This window comes from Oryzias latipes, chromosome 16 (assembly GCF_053564925.1).
Source record: "Oryzias latipes strain Hd-rR chromosome 16, Olatipes_Hd-rR_3.1".
NCBI classification, from domain to species: Eukaryota; Metazoa; Chordata; class Actinopteri; order Beloniformes; family Adrianichthyidae; genus Oryzias; species Oryzias latipes.
In genome coordinates this window covers 17,923,865-17,939,803 of record NC_136252.1, presented here as the reverse complement: position 1 = coordinate 17,939,803, position 15,939 = coordinate 17,923,865, and the positions used below count along the sequence as shown (strand labels likewise).

Sequence of the window (15,939 nt, the reverse complement as noted above, 5' to 3'; positions counted from 1 at the left end):
GACCCACTCATCACAGTTTGTACATCACAACTGAGAGCTTTTTAAAACATGTTTCACCACATTTTGAATAAAGAAATACTCAGAATGCGATTTTGAGCTTAAATTATTTTATACATGCGCCCCATCATGGGAAAATACCACAGAAACATATTTAAGAAACAAATGAACTATAAAATCTAATTTAAATATTCACTAAACATTTATAATCACCCATAGTAGGACTTTACTTTTGATTAATAACAATGCATTTTTAGATGTCTAAAGTAGGGCTAAATGGTGTTGTGGTAGCCAGCAGTGTTGATTTACAATGAGAAGGCCCTGGTTTAAATGTCAGATGAATCTTTTCTGGATGCAGTTTGCATGTTTTCCTTTACGTGCGTGGGTTTTCACGGTAACCTCCTGTTTCCTCTATCAGTCCAAAAAACATGCTTCATTTGTAGAATGCTGTCTGTAAGGTGGGTGTGTGGCCCTACACCCCCAAAGCAGCTGGGATATTTTTTAGGTCAGGTGTCTACAAAAATGGAAGTCACTCACTGTTGGACAGAAAGACCCAGATGTTGATGGGTTTTTTCTGGAGTTTATTTGTAAATGTATTTGTAAATCAACAAAAAACTATTTTTGAATACAGTAAATGTTGACATTCCCAGCAAGCAACCTGTCAAAGCAACCATTACAACAGAAAAAAGACTTTTCTTATAACATTGATTTGTTTATTGTATTTGATCTTAAGTTCAACAAGGAAATCTTTTTTTTTTTTCAAAGAGAATTATCAAAAGAAAGCTACATGTTTCTTTCATAAAGTGTGTATCTTTACTAGGTCTGACAAACAGAAAGATAACATTCACCTTCAACAAATACATGTTTGACTGTGGTACCGCTTTGCAAAAGGAACCACTTTGAAACCACACACTGCAAAGTTACCTTACAATGAATATTGGTAAACGTTATTATTGCTGTGGGAAAAAAAAACACATAAAATGTTTACCGTAGTTACAATGTTACCATAGGAGTGGGTAATCAGTATTTCTGAATAGATTAGGGAGGAGTCTGAATCAAGGAATAAGACCCCCCCCTGTGAAAAGTTAACATAAAGAGCCTCAACAGAGAGAAGTGAAACCCAGTCTGTCCCAAAGACCAACATGCATCTCTTTGCTCTAATTCTTGGCATTTGGCTTCTACCAAAAGGTGAGTTTTTCTTCTTCTTTCTATTTTTTTTGTGTTACTGTTTTAAACTTTATATAACTTAGTGGGAGGTAAAACAAATATCAGCACCATCTTTGAAATGGTTTAAGCTCTATGCCGGTTTTTCCAGGTTTTTGTCTAAATTGCATCTCTTAGTTGACATTGCAGCTTTTTGTCTTAGCTGCACAGAGCTTCAGAGTCTTGCTGTAGTTGTGATTAAATTTTTAGAATAAATGTGTAAGTATTGCTTTTTAAATTTTTTTACAAATTCATTCTTATATTGTTTGTTGTTCTATTAGGTGACACTCTGAAGTGTTATTAATGCATACCAGATAATTTGGGGAAGTGCACTGAAACACAAAGAGAATGTTTTTTACAGTCTCATCAATGTGGTGCATCCAGAGTCATTGCCTATGCAAGTACGACATTAAATCATTCTTAGTGCTTGCTTGTTAAGTGCATAAAATAGATTACATTTTGTTTGAAAGCAGGTGGCTCAAAAATTATGGACCAAAACGAGAAGGGTTTTCCTCTGTCAGAAGAATGTGGGGAAGCTTCAGTCAATTTTGGGTTGTCCAAAACCTGGATCAACACCCAATGCTGCAACTCCAACCTCTGCAACACTCAGTCTGTTCCTGGTAACACACATTCTGTCCATTGCAATGTATTAGATTTCCTGAAAGATATTTGTTTTGAGGTGGAACCCTTTTAGGTGTTTTAGTTGCATGCTTTTGTGTGTGGTTTTTTTTGCTGTTGTTCCACCTCACTGACACTAACTCCCAGACTGGACACACCTGAGACTGGACGCACCTGGGTGTCCAATCAGCAAATTGGCCACCCTATTTAAGAACTGGCAGTAAGAGGAGGGAGAGCAGGCAGCCCAGAAAATTACAGGCCCATAGCACTCACATCACATGTTGGAATAGTGATGGAAAGAATGATAAATGAGACATTGCAGTATTACCTGGAAAGTAAAAATTTGCTGTCCCCATATCAGAATGGTTTTAGGAAAGATCGAGGGACAATGGATCCTGTAATCTGTCTAGAAGCAGACATTAGGAAAGCCCAAGTAAATAAAGAATATTTGGTGGCAGTATTCTTTGATATTGAAAAGGCTTATGATATGGTCTGAAAAGAGGGTTCATTGATAAAATTAGGTACGTTAGGACTTAATGGAAGAATCCATAATTGGATTAAGGGGTTTTTGTTTGATAGATATGTTCAAGTTAGGATAGGAAAGTCCTTTTCTAATAGATACGAAGTGGATAATGGAACCCCACAAGGAAGTGTGATTAGCCCTGTGCTGTTTTCAATTATGATTAATGATATATTTAATTCAATTGGATGTGAATTTGGGAAAGCATTATTTGCAGATGATGGAGCCTTATGGAAGAGGGGAAGAAATATTCATTATGTGGAGAGAAAGATACAAGACGCGATTACGGAGGTGGAAAACTGGTCTTATGACTGGGGATTGAAATTTTCAGTGAGGAAACGTGGAACTGTTTTGAACTTAAGGTTATATGGAGAAGCAATTGAGCAAGTACATAGTTTTAGGTACCTGGGTGTTATATTGGATGCAAAATTGAAATGGAGAGAGAACATTGATAGTATAGTAGGGAGATGTAAGAAAGTCATAAATATAATGAGATGCTTGAAAGGTACTGGGTGGGGAGCTAGTGCACAGGCTTTAAAACAAATATATTACAATGATTAGGTCAGTCACAGATTATGGAATTATTGTTTACAATACAGTGTGCAAAATGTTGTTACATAAAATAGAAGCCATCCAAAATCAGGCTTTGAGAATATGCACTGGGGCTATGAGGTCAACTCCTGCTGTGTCATTACAAGTTGAAATGGGGGATCTACCATTGAAACTAAGAATTAAACAACTGATGCTTAACTATTGGGTGAAAATACAGGGTTGTGTAGGTGTAGAGAACATGGTTAGGAGAGCTATTGATCCTTGTCAGAGAAAGATCGCAGTTCTTTTCCCTCATGTTTGTAACTATTGAATGCGTGTCGTTCGTCACCATGTTTCTGCAGGTAAGATCACTTATGGACATTGAGTTCACAGTCATAAAAATAGACATTGGTACATCAATTTAGTTTTATTTTTAGCGATGTGAGATAATGAGACTCTTTTAAAACTTTTATCTGATTAAATATAAATCATTAAGATAACTAAAAGATATTTTACCAATATATTTTAGCTACTTTAAGGATTTCAGGCAGTATAGAAGCTAAAAACTGTCTTTTACTTTCTTGTACTTGCTACATTCAGATGGCAGTCATGATTCTTTTTTTATGACCATCTGAAAAACTAAACCATTTTTTCTTTTAATCAAAATATGTCTCTGACTGGTTCATGCATTTTTTATTTTATTTTACTAAATTTAATTTAACCAACTTTGACATCATTTTGAAATCACAATACTGCTCTAGAGGTAAACCCAAAATGATGGCAGGAGTCACGTGTAACATCACTTCGAAGCTCTAAAATAACCCCTAACGAGGCTGAAGAGTTACAGGACAATTATAATCCAAACCATCAAACAGAAAAATATCTGTTTTCAACAAAAAGTAACCAAATTTAGTTTTAGGAAGGGAGTAAAAAACTTTTTTTTAAAATGGCTTTTATTTCTTGCAAATGCATTTACTTGTTGAATTTTAATTAGAAGTGTAAACTCTCAAAAGGAGACGTAAAGCTTACAAATTAAATAAAGTTTCATGTTTCAGTTTTATGATGTTTGTCTTATTAAAAACTTTAAATGACATCATCATACTCCTAGTAGTGCAGAAGTTTTTCGACTATTGTGTTCATGTGTTTCCTTCACACTTTTCGCAATCTTTTACCAGGGATTCTGTTTTGGTAAATCAGGAGAGGTTCTCACCTTGAAACTGAGACTCGGCGCCTTTAAGGCAATGTTGAGACAGGTATGTAGAATTGGTTACACCTGCGTACATTTTCTTCACCTGCTTAATCCCTTTCTGGGGTCATGGGGTTGCTGGAGCCTATCAGGGGCACTTGTGTTCATATCAAGAATCTACATTACTCATGTTTTACTGTCTGTACTTTCAAATGAAATTTCAAAATTCAACTAAGATTAAAAAAAGACTTTATTGCTAGGTGTTTGACAGGAATGTGAAGAACAATGTTTTGCTTTAAGCAGTTTTGTCATTGTGTTGCTCTCATACAAAGACCCACACACACTAACGCTGAACCTTTCTCCACAATCAAATGGAGAGTGATATAGTTACCAGTCAGGGAAATATGCCAGAAATGATGTTCAAATCATTAATCTTAAAAAATACAAAATGTTTTTGGGATATTTTCCAAAGTTTTTGTTGCATCCTCTTTACCTTTTTCATCCCATCATCTTTGATTCCTTGCAGGATCTTGGTTGGTTTGACGATTCCAAAAACAGTGTGGGAGCACTCACCACAAGACTTGCCACAGATGCAGCACAAGTACAAGGGGTCAGTCTTTGCAGCAACAACCCCCCCCCCCCCCAAAAAAAAAGAAAAAGAAAAAAAACACACAACGAGAAACTCATTGCATCTTCTTTATTTCCAACCTCAACACTTTCTTAGGCAACTGGAGCTCGTTTGGCAACAGTGGCCCAGAACTTTGCTAACCTCGGGACTGGCATTATTTTAGCCTTTATCTACGGCTGGGAGCTGACTTTGCTGGTCTTGGCCGTTGTGCCAATAATAGCGGTGGCCGGAGCTGTGGGAATGCAGATGCTCACTGGACACGCAGCTGAAGACAAAAAGGAGCTGGAGAAAGCCGGAAAGGTATCTACTCAGACACTGGGAGCAGCGCTCTGTTAGATTTTTGTCTGTAACCCTCATGCGGCGTGTCCTCACAGATTGCCACAGAGGCCATAGAGAACATTCGCACTGTTGCATCTCTCACCAGAGAAGCCAAATTTGAGTCTTTGTACCAGGAAAACCTCAAAGTACCATACAAGTGAGTCAAATACAAACATTTTAAAGCAATCTTGTTCATTTACATGATGCTCTTCTAATACGTTTTTTGTTACCTGTGTGCAGGAACTCCCAGAAAAAGGCCCATACGCATGGTTTTACGTTCTCATTCTCCCAGTCCATGATCTACTTTGCCTATGCAGGTTGTTTCCGCTTTGGTGCCTGGCTCATAGTCCAAGGAAGGATGGATGTTGAGGGGGTTTTCCTGTGAGTAAACCCTTGTATTTTAATCCCCACTGAGATGTTATTTTTTTGCTGTGTCACAGTTGGCGTGTAAAGCAGCAAACACGAATTAAAAGCATTCAATGTGTCTGTCTTTAAAGGCTGTTAATCATTACTCTGTGCGGTGATTCACTGAACTCACGCTCATGTGATTCTGGATTATAGTTGTGCACTGAGTTAGTGCTGCTTGAACTATGGATTTAATTTATGCCCTGGCTGTGGTATAAAACGGAAGTCCCAAGTCCATAAACCATAAACACATAAAAGGGTTAAAGATTAACAAACATTTGCTTTCACACATGTGGCAGACAGCACTGTAGGAAGTTTAGTTGAAGATATGCACAAGATAGTCAAGGCAGTCGACAAAACGTGCTCCTGAGGTGTTACTTAACATTTATGTCACAGTTTCTTGGCAAGTTTGAAATTATTTTTATTTAGTATATTTTAAAATATGAGTTGATTTTCTATTAGAGCAACTGAAAACACGTTTTCTGTCAGGCCTTTTAGATAACTAACATTATTTTTTTTACCCTAACGTGACCCTGCTGATGTTGAGTTTGTTATCAGGACAGTACAAGCTTTGTGTCACAGAAAAGACATCAGTTTAGTGCATTATAAAACCCAAGAACACGTGCGTTAATCACACTATCATAACTTGTAATCGAAGTCAATGTGAATCTCCTCTCCCAGTGTGATTTCAGCCGTTTTGTTCGGCGCCATGGCCGTTGGGGAAGCCAACTCCTTCGCACCGAACTACGCCAAGGCCAAAATGTCTGCTGCCCACCTGATGATGCTGATAAACAAAGTGCCCGACATCGACAATCTGTCAAACGAAGGGGAGACCCCGGTACGAACACAAAAACTTTAGAACATACGAACAATCTTTCCAAAGGATCCTACATTCACCTCCTTTTCTCGCATCTTTGTTTCCAGGATAAATTTAACGGCAACGTGATCTTTAAGGATGTGAGGTTTAACTACCCCTCACGCCCCGATGTTCCCATCCTTAAAGGGCTCAATCTGAAGGTGAAAAAGGGAGAAACTTTGGCTCTGGTTGGCAGCAGCGGGTGTGGAAAGAGCACCACCATCCAGCTGCTGGAGCGTTTCTATGACACTAAGGAGGGGAAAGTGGTGAGAAACACACGCCTGGAAGGACTACAGTCTCCTTTCTGTCACCAGAGCCCCTTCACCTGCTTTCTGATAGCTAATGGTTAACCTGATGGAGCTCTTTATGGCAGCTGTACAGTACAATGCCCATGAGACCTTGAGACATTATGAAGCCAATGTATTGGTGTCTTTATCTAAATAAGTGTGCAAACTCTTTATCTTAAACAATGAGAACAATTCATTTTATCTTTTCATGACTTATTTATTCAAAGCTTCAGTTTGGTCTTTCTTGAATAACAATACAATGAATCCGAATAAACCTGAGTTGAGCCTTTTTACTGGGCAGACTTTCTTTAGTTTTACGCCTGTTTCAAAGAGACCATGTTGGTTTATTTTAAATGTGTTGTTGTCATCATCTGTGCCTCTGTTTCCCGCTTTCAGGTCTTGGATGATGTGGATATCAAACAACTAAACATCCACTGGCTGAGATCTCAGATTGGGATTGTTTCCCAGGAGCCCGTGCTGTTCGACTGCACTCTGGCTGAGAACATCGCGTATGGCGACAACAGCCGCACAGTAACCATGGAGGAAATTGAGGCTGCTGCCAAAGCCGCCAACATTCACAAATTTATAGAGGAACTGCCACAGGTATTATAAGTGTTTGATCCTGCTCTGTAAATAACAACGCCATGTCCAAATTTCTTCACTACTCCCTAATCCCTAAAAGCCTGCCGGTATAAAGTGTAGGACTATTGTTGCCCTGCATTTTCACACATTCTCACTACTTTTTTTGAAGGCCAAAGATGATGTTACCTTTCTGTTGAAGTAAATGTGTAATATATATGAACATTTTATGAAGACCATGAATCCACTTTGTGCTGATGAGTAAAACTTGAATGGTTTAAAAAAAAAAAAATGCACCGGTACATACATACAGTTTCTCAACTGACAAATCGATCAAATGCAATGCATTGAAAAAAATATTCACCAATTGAGTGAGCATTAAGGCACACTGGTTGTTCGCCGAGACTTCTGGGAAATTTTTAGGGCACTAGATTTTGGAATTGTAGAAACGGACAGCCCAAAAAAATAGCAAACAGCTGATGTAGTGCACTAAGTAGCGAGGAGTGAAGAAATTCAGATGCAAGCAAGAGCTGTAGGGTGAGGGATCCTAAAAAAAGAGAAACTAAATTGACCAATAAAACAGGAAGTGATGTTATTCATCAATTAATAAAAAGTAGCCCATATAAATACTATATCAATTCTGCCAAGGTTTAACCCTCCTTTCTTTTTTTAAACTTGTTTTTCTAATGTTTAGTTTAAATATAAATTTTGATGATCATCAGCAAAGAAAGGTCATTACTGTGGTCCTTTAAAAGAACCAGGAAAGCTTACATTTTGATCAAGCAGTGTCCAATTCCCCATGACTGACTGCACAAAACATCATGCAGGTCCTCTTACTTTATAGGTGAGCTCCCTAATTAAACAATTTATTTTGACATCTAAAAATGTTATAAAGACAGCAGCTTTAGGAAGCAGATGCTACGTTTTCCCAGAACACCTCATTTTACAACACACTTTACCTTGAATTTTGACAATAACTTCTGATTAGATAAGGGTCTTTGCACGATGTTCAAGGCTGGATTATTTCTGAAGATAAACTTCAGGATCACACTCTGTCACTGTCATGGAGAGCACTTGCTATAATTTGCATGGATTGCTGGCCTCCTGGGCATGTTGGCAGCTCCAGAGTCAAGCTGACTTTACAAAAGGTGCTGAAAAACACAACAATTTAACCAAAGTAGAAAAGTCTCCGAGTTGTTCAGGGCAGTTGTCAAGGCTGCTCCTCTTTTTTTTTTTTAAGAGGTTCAAATGTCAACTTCACAGGGCAGAACTAGCAGTCCACATCACTTCCTGACTTATCCCTGAAGATCTTCAAAAAGCCGTCTTTTGACATATTTAATATGCAGTCAAATACTAAAGAATTCAATTGCTTCTTCTTTTGTATCCTCTTACTAAATAGACAATGAGAGGATATTTTATATTAAATAAACTAATGTTTCTCCATGTTTCCCAGTTATAAAGATGTTTGTTAATCAAAACCAGAAACATGTTTTCATCTCAAAACCCAATTCAAAACCAAACTCAAATGTTTTCTGACCATCAAGGGTTATGCAGCAAATGAATATTACCAGGTTTCAACTAAGTCTTAATCATTCTACAGTAGATGCTCCTCATTTTTATTTAATGTTTCACGTTTTCCTTAAAATACTTTTAGAGTTAATTTACTTCAAGTATAACCTCATGTTAGTAATTACTCTGAAGGTAATACTACAGAACTTCCAAGAAATTTTCCTCATGTTTCCTGGAGTCTCAGACTCGCGTTTGTCCCGTTTTACGTGTCTCAGCCATCAATGGCTGAAAGCTGCAGTCCGCCAAGGCACCAGTTTAGAGCAGCCCACTCCCACGCACATCTGTCACTATTTTATCAGTCTACTCCAATGTGATCATGTGTCTGCTATTTCTGTTTGCATGAGCAGAGGTACAACACTCAGGCAGGTGATAAGGGGACTCAGCTGTCTGGTGGTCAGAAGCAGCGAATAGCCATAGCCCGAGCTATTCTTCGCAACCCCCAAGTTCTGCTGCTGGATGAAGCCACCTCTGCACTGGACACTGAGAGCGAGAAGGTTTGTCTATAATATAGATCGAGTGTGGAATTAATGTTTCATAGAAGTGGAAAATGATCAACTTGTTTTTTTGAAGTAAAAGTAGGGTGTAATAACAATCTTCTCTCTGCAGGTTGTACAGGACGCTCTGGACCAGGCCAGTAAAGGCAGGACATGCATCATCGTGGCCCACCGTCTGTCCACCATCCGCAATGCAGACCGCATAGCTGTATTCCAGGGGGGAGTGGTGGTGGAGCAAGGGACGCATCAGCAGCTGCTGGCAAAGAAGGGAGTCTACCACATGCTGGTCACCACACAGCTCGGCCATGGGACGAATTGAGAACCCATTTCTGGCCTCTGAGGGTCGGGCTGAGCACTTGTGCCTTTTCTGAGCTTCACATTTGTGCAGTTATATTCATCCTGAGCAGCTTCGTCAGATCAGCTAGGGGCTGAATACACGGACACTTCCTCCTGTGAGTTTATAATCTGTTTAACAACTCTGCTGCTGTTGATTAGGAGTGTTGGCTGCGTTTGAACTTGTGGGGCACACTGAAATGCGTCCTCTAGAACTTTAATTATTCTGGACTCTAAATACATTTCAAACCAATGAGAACTACTTTTATTTACCCTGAGAAAAGCTTACAGATGGATATCATGCATCACGACATTTAAAATCTCCACATTGACCTTGGAAGAGGTGATCAATCTTATTAAATTATGGGGGAAATTTGTCATTGATGTCTGGAAAAAAGCAGAAACCAGTTTATTTTTTTGGGATGAAGCAAATGGAAGCATGCTTAATTTGAAATGCTTTTTGTTAGGTGCATTAAATATGTGATTCATGCACTTTATTAATGCTAGAAGTGCAATACTGTCCCACCAAGTATGACTTTTATTACTGGAACCGTCGCTGCATATTAGGACAAATGTTTGGGTATTGGAAGCGTTATGATAGCTGTGGATGATTAGACCAAAATGCAGGTAGAACCAAAGTGCCTGATCAGCTTAACCAAGAATACTGTCAACAAAGAAAAAAAAAAAAAAAGTTGAAATTAATGCTAATGTACATGAATGCTCTAATCCTGTTTATTAATTAATAACTTATCTTTTGTAGAAAGTTCTGATATGTATCTATTAAAGTTTTGTATTCAAAAGCAAAATGTGGAATTGTTTTTTTCTTTTTCTTTAATGGACACAAAAAATAAAATTTACATTTATTTGTCAGAACAATCACATGTACAACAGTGCATTTAGAGATAAATGGTCACTTTCCTTATCAATAAAAAATTACCTGATTCTTTGACAGTTCATTATAGCTTAGAATAGTGATGGAAAGAATGATAAATGAGACATTGCAGTATTACCTGGAAAGTAAAAATTTGCTGTCCCCATATCAGAATGGTTTTAGGAAAGATCGAGGGACAATGGATCCTGTAATCTGTCTAGAAGCAGACATTAGGAAAGCCCAAGTAAATAAAGAATATTTGGTGGCAGTATTCTTTGATATTGAAAAGGCTTATGATATGGTCTGAAAAGAGGGTTCATTGATAAAATTAGGTACGTTAGGACTTAATGGAAGAATCCATAATTGGATTAAGGGGTTTTTGTTTGATAGATATGTTCAAGTTAGGATAGGAAAGTCCTTTTCTAATAGATACGAAGTGGATAATGGAACCCCACAAGGAAGTGTGATTAGCCCTGTGCTGTTTTCAATTATGATTAATGATATATTTAATTCAATTGGATGTGAATTTGGGAAAGCATTATTTGCAGATGATGGAGCCTTATGGAAGAGGGGAAGAAATATTCATTATGTGGAGAGAAAGATACAAGACGCGATTACGGAGGTGGAAAACTGGTCTTATGACTGGGGATTGAAATTTTCAGTGAAGAAACGTGGAACTGTTTTGAACTTAAGGTTATATGGAGAAGCAATTGAGCAAGTACATAGTTTTAGGTACCTGGGTGTTATATTGGATGCAAAATTGAAATGGAGAGAGAACATTGATAGTATAGTAGGGAGATGTAAGAAAGTCATAAATATAATGAGATGCTTGAAAGGTACTGGGTGGGGAGCTAGTGCACAGTCTTTAAAACAAATATATTACAATGATTAGGTCAGTCACAGATTATGGAATTATTGTTTACAATACAGTGTGCAAAACGTTGTTACATAAAATAGAAGCCATCCAAAATCAGGCTTTGAGAATATGCACTGGGGCTATGAGGTCAACTCCTGCTGTGTCATTACAAGTTGAAATGGGGGATCTACCATTGAAACTAAGAATTAAACAACTGATGCTTAACTATTGGGTGAAAATACAGGGTTGTGTAGGTGTAGAGAACATGGTTAGGAGAGCTATTGATCCTTGTTGGGAAAGTGATAATGGGACAAATGAAAGTGCTGCTTGGAAATTAGCTAGGTTAGCGAGAAAAGCAAATATTCATGGTAAAACCCTAGTTAAGACATTTTTGTACCCGACCACTCCTTTCTGGAATTATCCAACTGCACAAGTGGATTTGTATCTCCATAGAGCAATGGAGGATAGAAAAGGGAAGGGAAACTGGGATGAGATGACAGCAGACAGATTAGACACAGTCCATGCTTCATTTATACCCATATATACAGATGGATCTAAAGACCCAGAAACATTGAGAACTGGTTTTTCTTTCTGTATCCCTACATTGGACAAATCTGTTGGAGTTAAGACGTCAAAGGATCTTTCAGTTTTTGCAGTTGAAATGTTGGCAATATCATGTAGTTTACACTGGCTAGAACAGAACAGAATTGGGGATGATATAATTTGTTCAGATTCATTGTCAGCTTTGATATCTCTGAAGTCATACTATTCTGAGAGACGATCAGATATATTATATGAAATTTATGAGAGTTTGATCAGGTTGGCAAACTTGAAAATAAACATTAGATTCATGTGGGTACCAGCACATAGGGGGGTGGAGGGAAATTAAATGGCTGACTTCCTGGCAAAAAGGGCATTGAAACGGGGTAAAGAGATAGAAATTCCATTAGGTAGGACAGAATTTAGGGTAATTATTAGGAGGCGTATTATGGAAGAATGGCAGACACAATTGGAAAGGGAGAGAAAAGGTCGACATCTATTTAGTATTCAGGACAAAGTAGGGAGAGGTATGAATGTCAGAGTAAACATCAGAGGTCGCTGCATAATATAACGGTTGAGGATGGGACACACTGGTTTGAATAATACATTGCATCTGATAACATCCAACTGGTTTGTGTGAGTGCGGGAGAGGGGAAGAGTCGGTGGAGCATGTTCTATGTCAGTGTGAACTGTATAGGGAGGAAAGACGACACCTGGAAAGTAGGGTACGGATGATAGAGGGAGAACAACTGACTTTAAAGAAGCTGCTGGGAGGGGAGGAGAATTTAAGTGGTGCAATTATAGTTTATTTGAAAAGAACTAGGTTATTGAGGAGAATTTAGGTTTTTTTTCTTTTTTTTTTTTTGTTAGTTAAATTTGGTTAGGTAATCCTCACTCTGACCCAATCTCCAACACAGTAGGTGGCAGTAATGCACCTTCACGTTAGTGCCTCCCGCCAATAAAATCACAAGAAGAAGAAGAAGAGGGAGAGCAGAGACGGCGGCTGTGGGTGACGACAGAGGCAGATGACTAGGGATGGGAATCGAAGCCCCATGAAGCTCTCATGGGGCTTCGTGTAAATGTGCCAGAAAAATGAATGAAGCATTTGGGGCTTCGAAACCACACAGAACAGCGGCATCTGGTGGCAGACAGGACGTATATCATCTACTCCACTAAGTTCCTTGCCCTTGTAACACTTCAGTGTGGAAATAAAACAAAGACAATGTTTGAAGATTTGTGAGAAGTGCTTGTGTTACATTGTGAATGCCATGTATGAAGTGAGAATGAGTGATTGTGAACCAGGGTCTAACATGACTGGGTGGGATACATGTTGTAGATTTTTATTAAAAAACAGAATTTTCTCCACTGTGCTGGGCTTCAGCCTGTTTCGTCTTTGGCTGACGATTTCGCCAGCCTTGGAGAAGATCCTCTCACAAGGCACAGATGAAGCTGGTGTGCATAAAAACGTCATTGCCAGCTTGTAGAGATGTGGGTATAAAACCTTGTGGGTAACCCGGTATCTCAGTGGGTCCTGAGTCCTTGGGATGTGAGGTTCCTTTAAGTACCTAGAAGGACATTAATAGCCTATTGTCATGCACCAGTCTAAAATGAGCAGAAGTTATGATGAGGATTCTAATCTTTGCTGTACCTCTGAACCTCCACTGTTGCACTGGCAGTTGTGCTGGTCACCTGCTGTTGAACCCCCACATGCCTGTCCAGCAGGGCCCAGAGACCACCATCTTCCTGCTAACTTGAAGGACCTTCTCTAGGTGGCGACTGTGGCTGTGCCTCTGGAAGTAGCGCCTGCATTGTTGCAGCACACTCTTTAGTGAGTCGCTCTATGGCCGTGTGGGCAGAGCCTTGGCTGCAGAACCCCAGCTCTTTAAACCTTGGGTCCAACAAGGTTGCCATTGACAGAGCAGTGACCTTCTCCAGAGCTGAAAACCTCTCATGGAGATTGTTCTTCAAGTTAGTGGCCAGTTTTTCACCAAGTGGGTGTGTGATCTGACCACACCTGCTTGAGATGTAATGTTTCAGCATTTTGACCATGGGAATGACTTTGGATGCTGACACTCGTTTTTCTGTCGAAAGCTCAACTGTGGCCTCTTGAAACGGTGAAAGAACGCTCAAGCAGTGGTGTATGGCCTGGTAGTCCTCTGAGGTGAGTGGAGGAAGGTCTGTATGGAGGGTGGCCAGAGCTGCCCCCAGTGGCTCTCTCTCCTTAAACAACCTTTCCAACATATTAAATGTGCTGTTCCATCTTGTTTCCACCTAAGATAAGACAGCAAGCACATTTTAAAGGAGAGAAGAAAGTAACACAATAAACAACTGCAAAAACATGTAAAATCTTAGATTTAAAAAAAAGAAAATGTTTCACCTCTTGTATTAATTTGTGCTCTGGCCTGGCCAGCTGTCGCTGCATCTCTGACAGCTTCTCCTTCGCTGTGGTGCTGGATTTAAAAAGACCGACAATCCTACGCCCCTTACTTCGGATATCCTCTAGTTCAGGGGTTTGGGCAAGGGACTTTTTCACCACCAAATTAAGCATATGTGCAAAACACATTATGTGCCGAAGCAGTAATATATTAGCACATGCAACCATGTTGGGAGCACAGTCTGTAACCAGGCCTGTCACCTGGAAGAAAGATTACATGTTCACAAATCATGTATATTAGGTATTGGGAGGCCATATTGATGAATGATTTTGTACTTTATTGATCTGGCTCGCACCTTCCTTTTAATTCCCCATTCTTCCATGAGAAGATTTTTGGCCTCAGCCAAGTGAGTTGCAGTGTGGGTTTGGGGAAACTTCAGAACCCCCAAGACCACAGAGGCCAGCTCCACCTAGAATGAACAAAGTCAAACTGAGATACATAAACCAAAGCATTGCACAAAGCAGGGGATACCTACCTCCTCGGTGATAAAATGGCATGTTACAGCCAAGTAAGCGTCCATGTTAATGGATGTCCACATGTCTGCTGTAAGGCTGACAGCAGAGGCCCTGCTAACCACATCTAAAGCCTTCTCCTTTTTGGCTTTGTACTTCTCCTCCACCATTGTCCTCAAGGCCTTCCTATTAGGAATTATGTAGGATGGGTCCAAAAGGTTGACAAAAGCCTAATAGTGACAAATAAAATACAGCTTATTATGTACACAAAAACATAAATAATGTAAATGCTATATAATATTAGCCACCTTACCTTGAAGCCTTTGTCTTCAACAATTGAAAATGGTTGTGCATCAATTACAATCATATCCACCAATGCAGAATCAAGTTCTTGCTTTCTTGACACTGCAAAATATACATGTGAAGAAAAAAAAAACATATTAATTGTAGAAGCTGAGCCTCGAACCCGGAACCTCAGCATTCACATGTCACTGATTTTTCCACTGAGCTATCTGTTTCAGTTGTAAGTGTGCCATTAGTTGGATATATTCTTATTACCAATACAAGGTGGATTGAAGGCTTGATTTGCCGACTGCGGAGTTTCAACATGATGAACGGAGCGGAGATGTCGCATCATGGAGGACGTACTATCATTAAATGCAAATTCATGTTTGCAAATCAAACATTGCACCTAAAAAAAAAAAATGGAAAGAATAAAAATGATTCCTTTCAACTGACAGACATACCTATAAAACTGACATAATCAGCAATGGCTACTAATAAAATAACGTTAATAGTGTATTACCTTATTTGGAGAAATCAAGTTGAAATGATCCCAAGCCACAGAACGTTTTTTACCGGGTGCCATGACGTTGATTCTTACGATACACGGGAAACAACAGAACTGGTCGGGAAACGTTGTTTGGGATTCATCTGTATTTATAGACAACAGCTCGCCCTTCTGATCAAACACACCTGATATCTGAAACCTGGTTCAGGTGAGTGATGCATTTGGCGCGTCATACGTCATCAATCACGTGATCTGCGCTGGTTGACACACGCTTTGAAACATTGTGCCGAAACACTCTGTTTCATGAAGGTGAACCGCGCGCCGAAGCCCCGTGTCAAACGGGCCATCCCTAGGTTTCAGCGTTTGGGTCACTTTTCTTTCCACGTCTGACCATGACAAGAAATGCTTTAAACATTTTTTAAAGCAAAAAAAAAAGTTTTGAAAGCAAATATTTAATATTTTCATTTGCTG

The 15,939-nt window shown here is 39.2% G+C and overlaps 2 protein-coding genes across 3 annotated transcripts; one reads left to right on the top strand and one right to left on the bottom strand.

Moving 5' to 3' along the window:
• Positions 1-852: 852 nt before the first annotated feature.
• Positions 853-10,330, top strand: LOC105357817 (ATP-dependent translocase ABCB1-like). Of its 2 annotated transcripts, XM_078933400.1 has the most exons (13): positions 853-1,185; positions 1,482-1,601; positions 1,674-1,820; positions 4,045-4,122; positions 4,582-4,665; positions 4,780-4,983; positions 5,058-5,158; positions 5,242-5,382; positions 6,088-6,244; positions 6,331-6,528; positions 6,946-7,152; positions 9,045-9,191; positions 9,304-10,330. In XM_078933400.1, the coding sequence occupies exons 2-13, from the start codon at positions 1,596-1,598 to the stop codon at positions 9,508-9,510; spliced, it is 1,677 nt and encodes a 558-aa protein (XP_078789526.1). In that variant the 5' UTR covers positions 853-1,185; positions 1,482-1,595; the 3' UTR covers positions 9,511-10,330. The 2 variants fall into 2 exon arrangements, with proteins under 2 accessions (XP_078789526.1, XP_023819945.1); XM_023964177.2 differs by lacking the exons at positions 853-1,185; positions 1,482-1,601; positions 1,674-1,820 and adding an exon at positions 1,849-3,231.
• Positions 10,331-10,337: 7 nt separating this feature from the next.
• Positions 10,338-15,850, bottom strand: LOC111948951 (E3 SUMO-protein ligase ZBED1-like). Its single transcript, XM_078933401.1, has 8 exons — positions 15,484-15,850; positions 15,237-15,369; positions 14,992-15,083; positions 14,702-14,908; positions 14,522-14,635; positions 14,169-14,426; positions 13,440-14,062; positions 10,338-13,356 (listed from the first exon to the last, which is right to left on the bottom strand). The coding sequence occupies exons 1-7, from the start codon at positions 15,544-15,546 to the stop codon at positions 13,538-13,540; spliced, it is 1,392 nt and encodes a 463-aa protein (XP_078789527.1). The 5' UTR covers positions 15,547-15,850; the 3' UTR covers positions 10,338-13,356; positions 13,440-13,537.
• Positions 15,851-15,939: the final 89 nt, after the last annotated feature.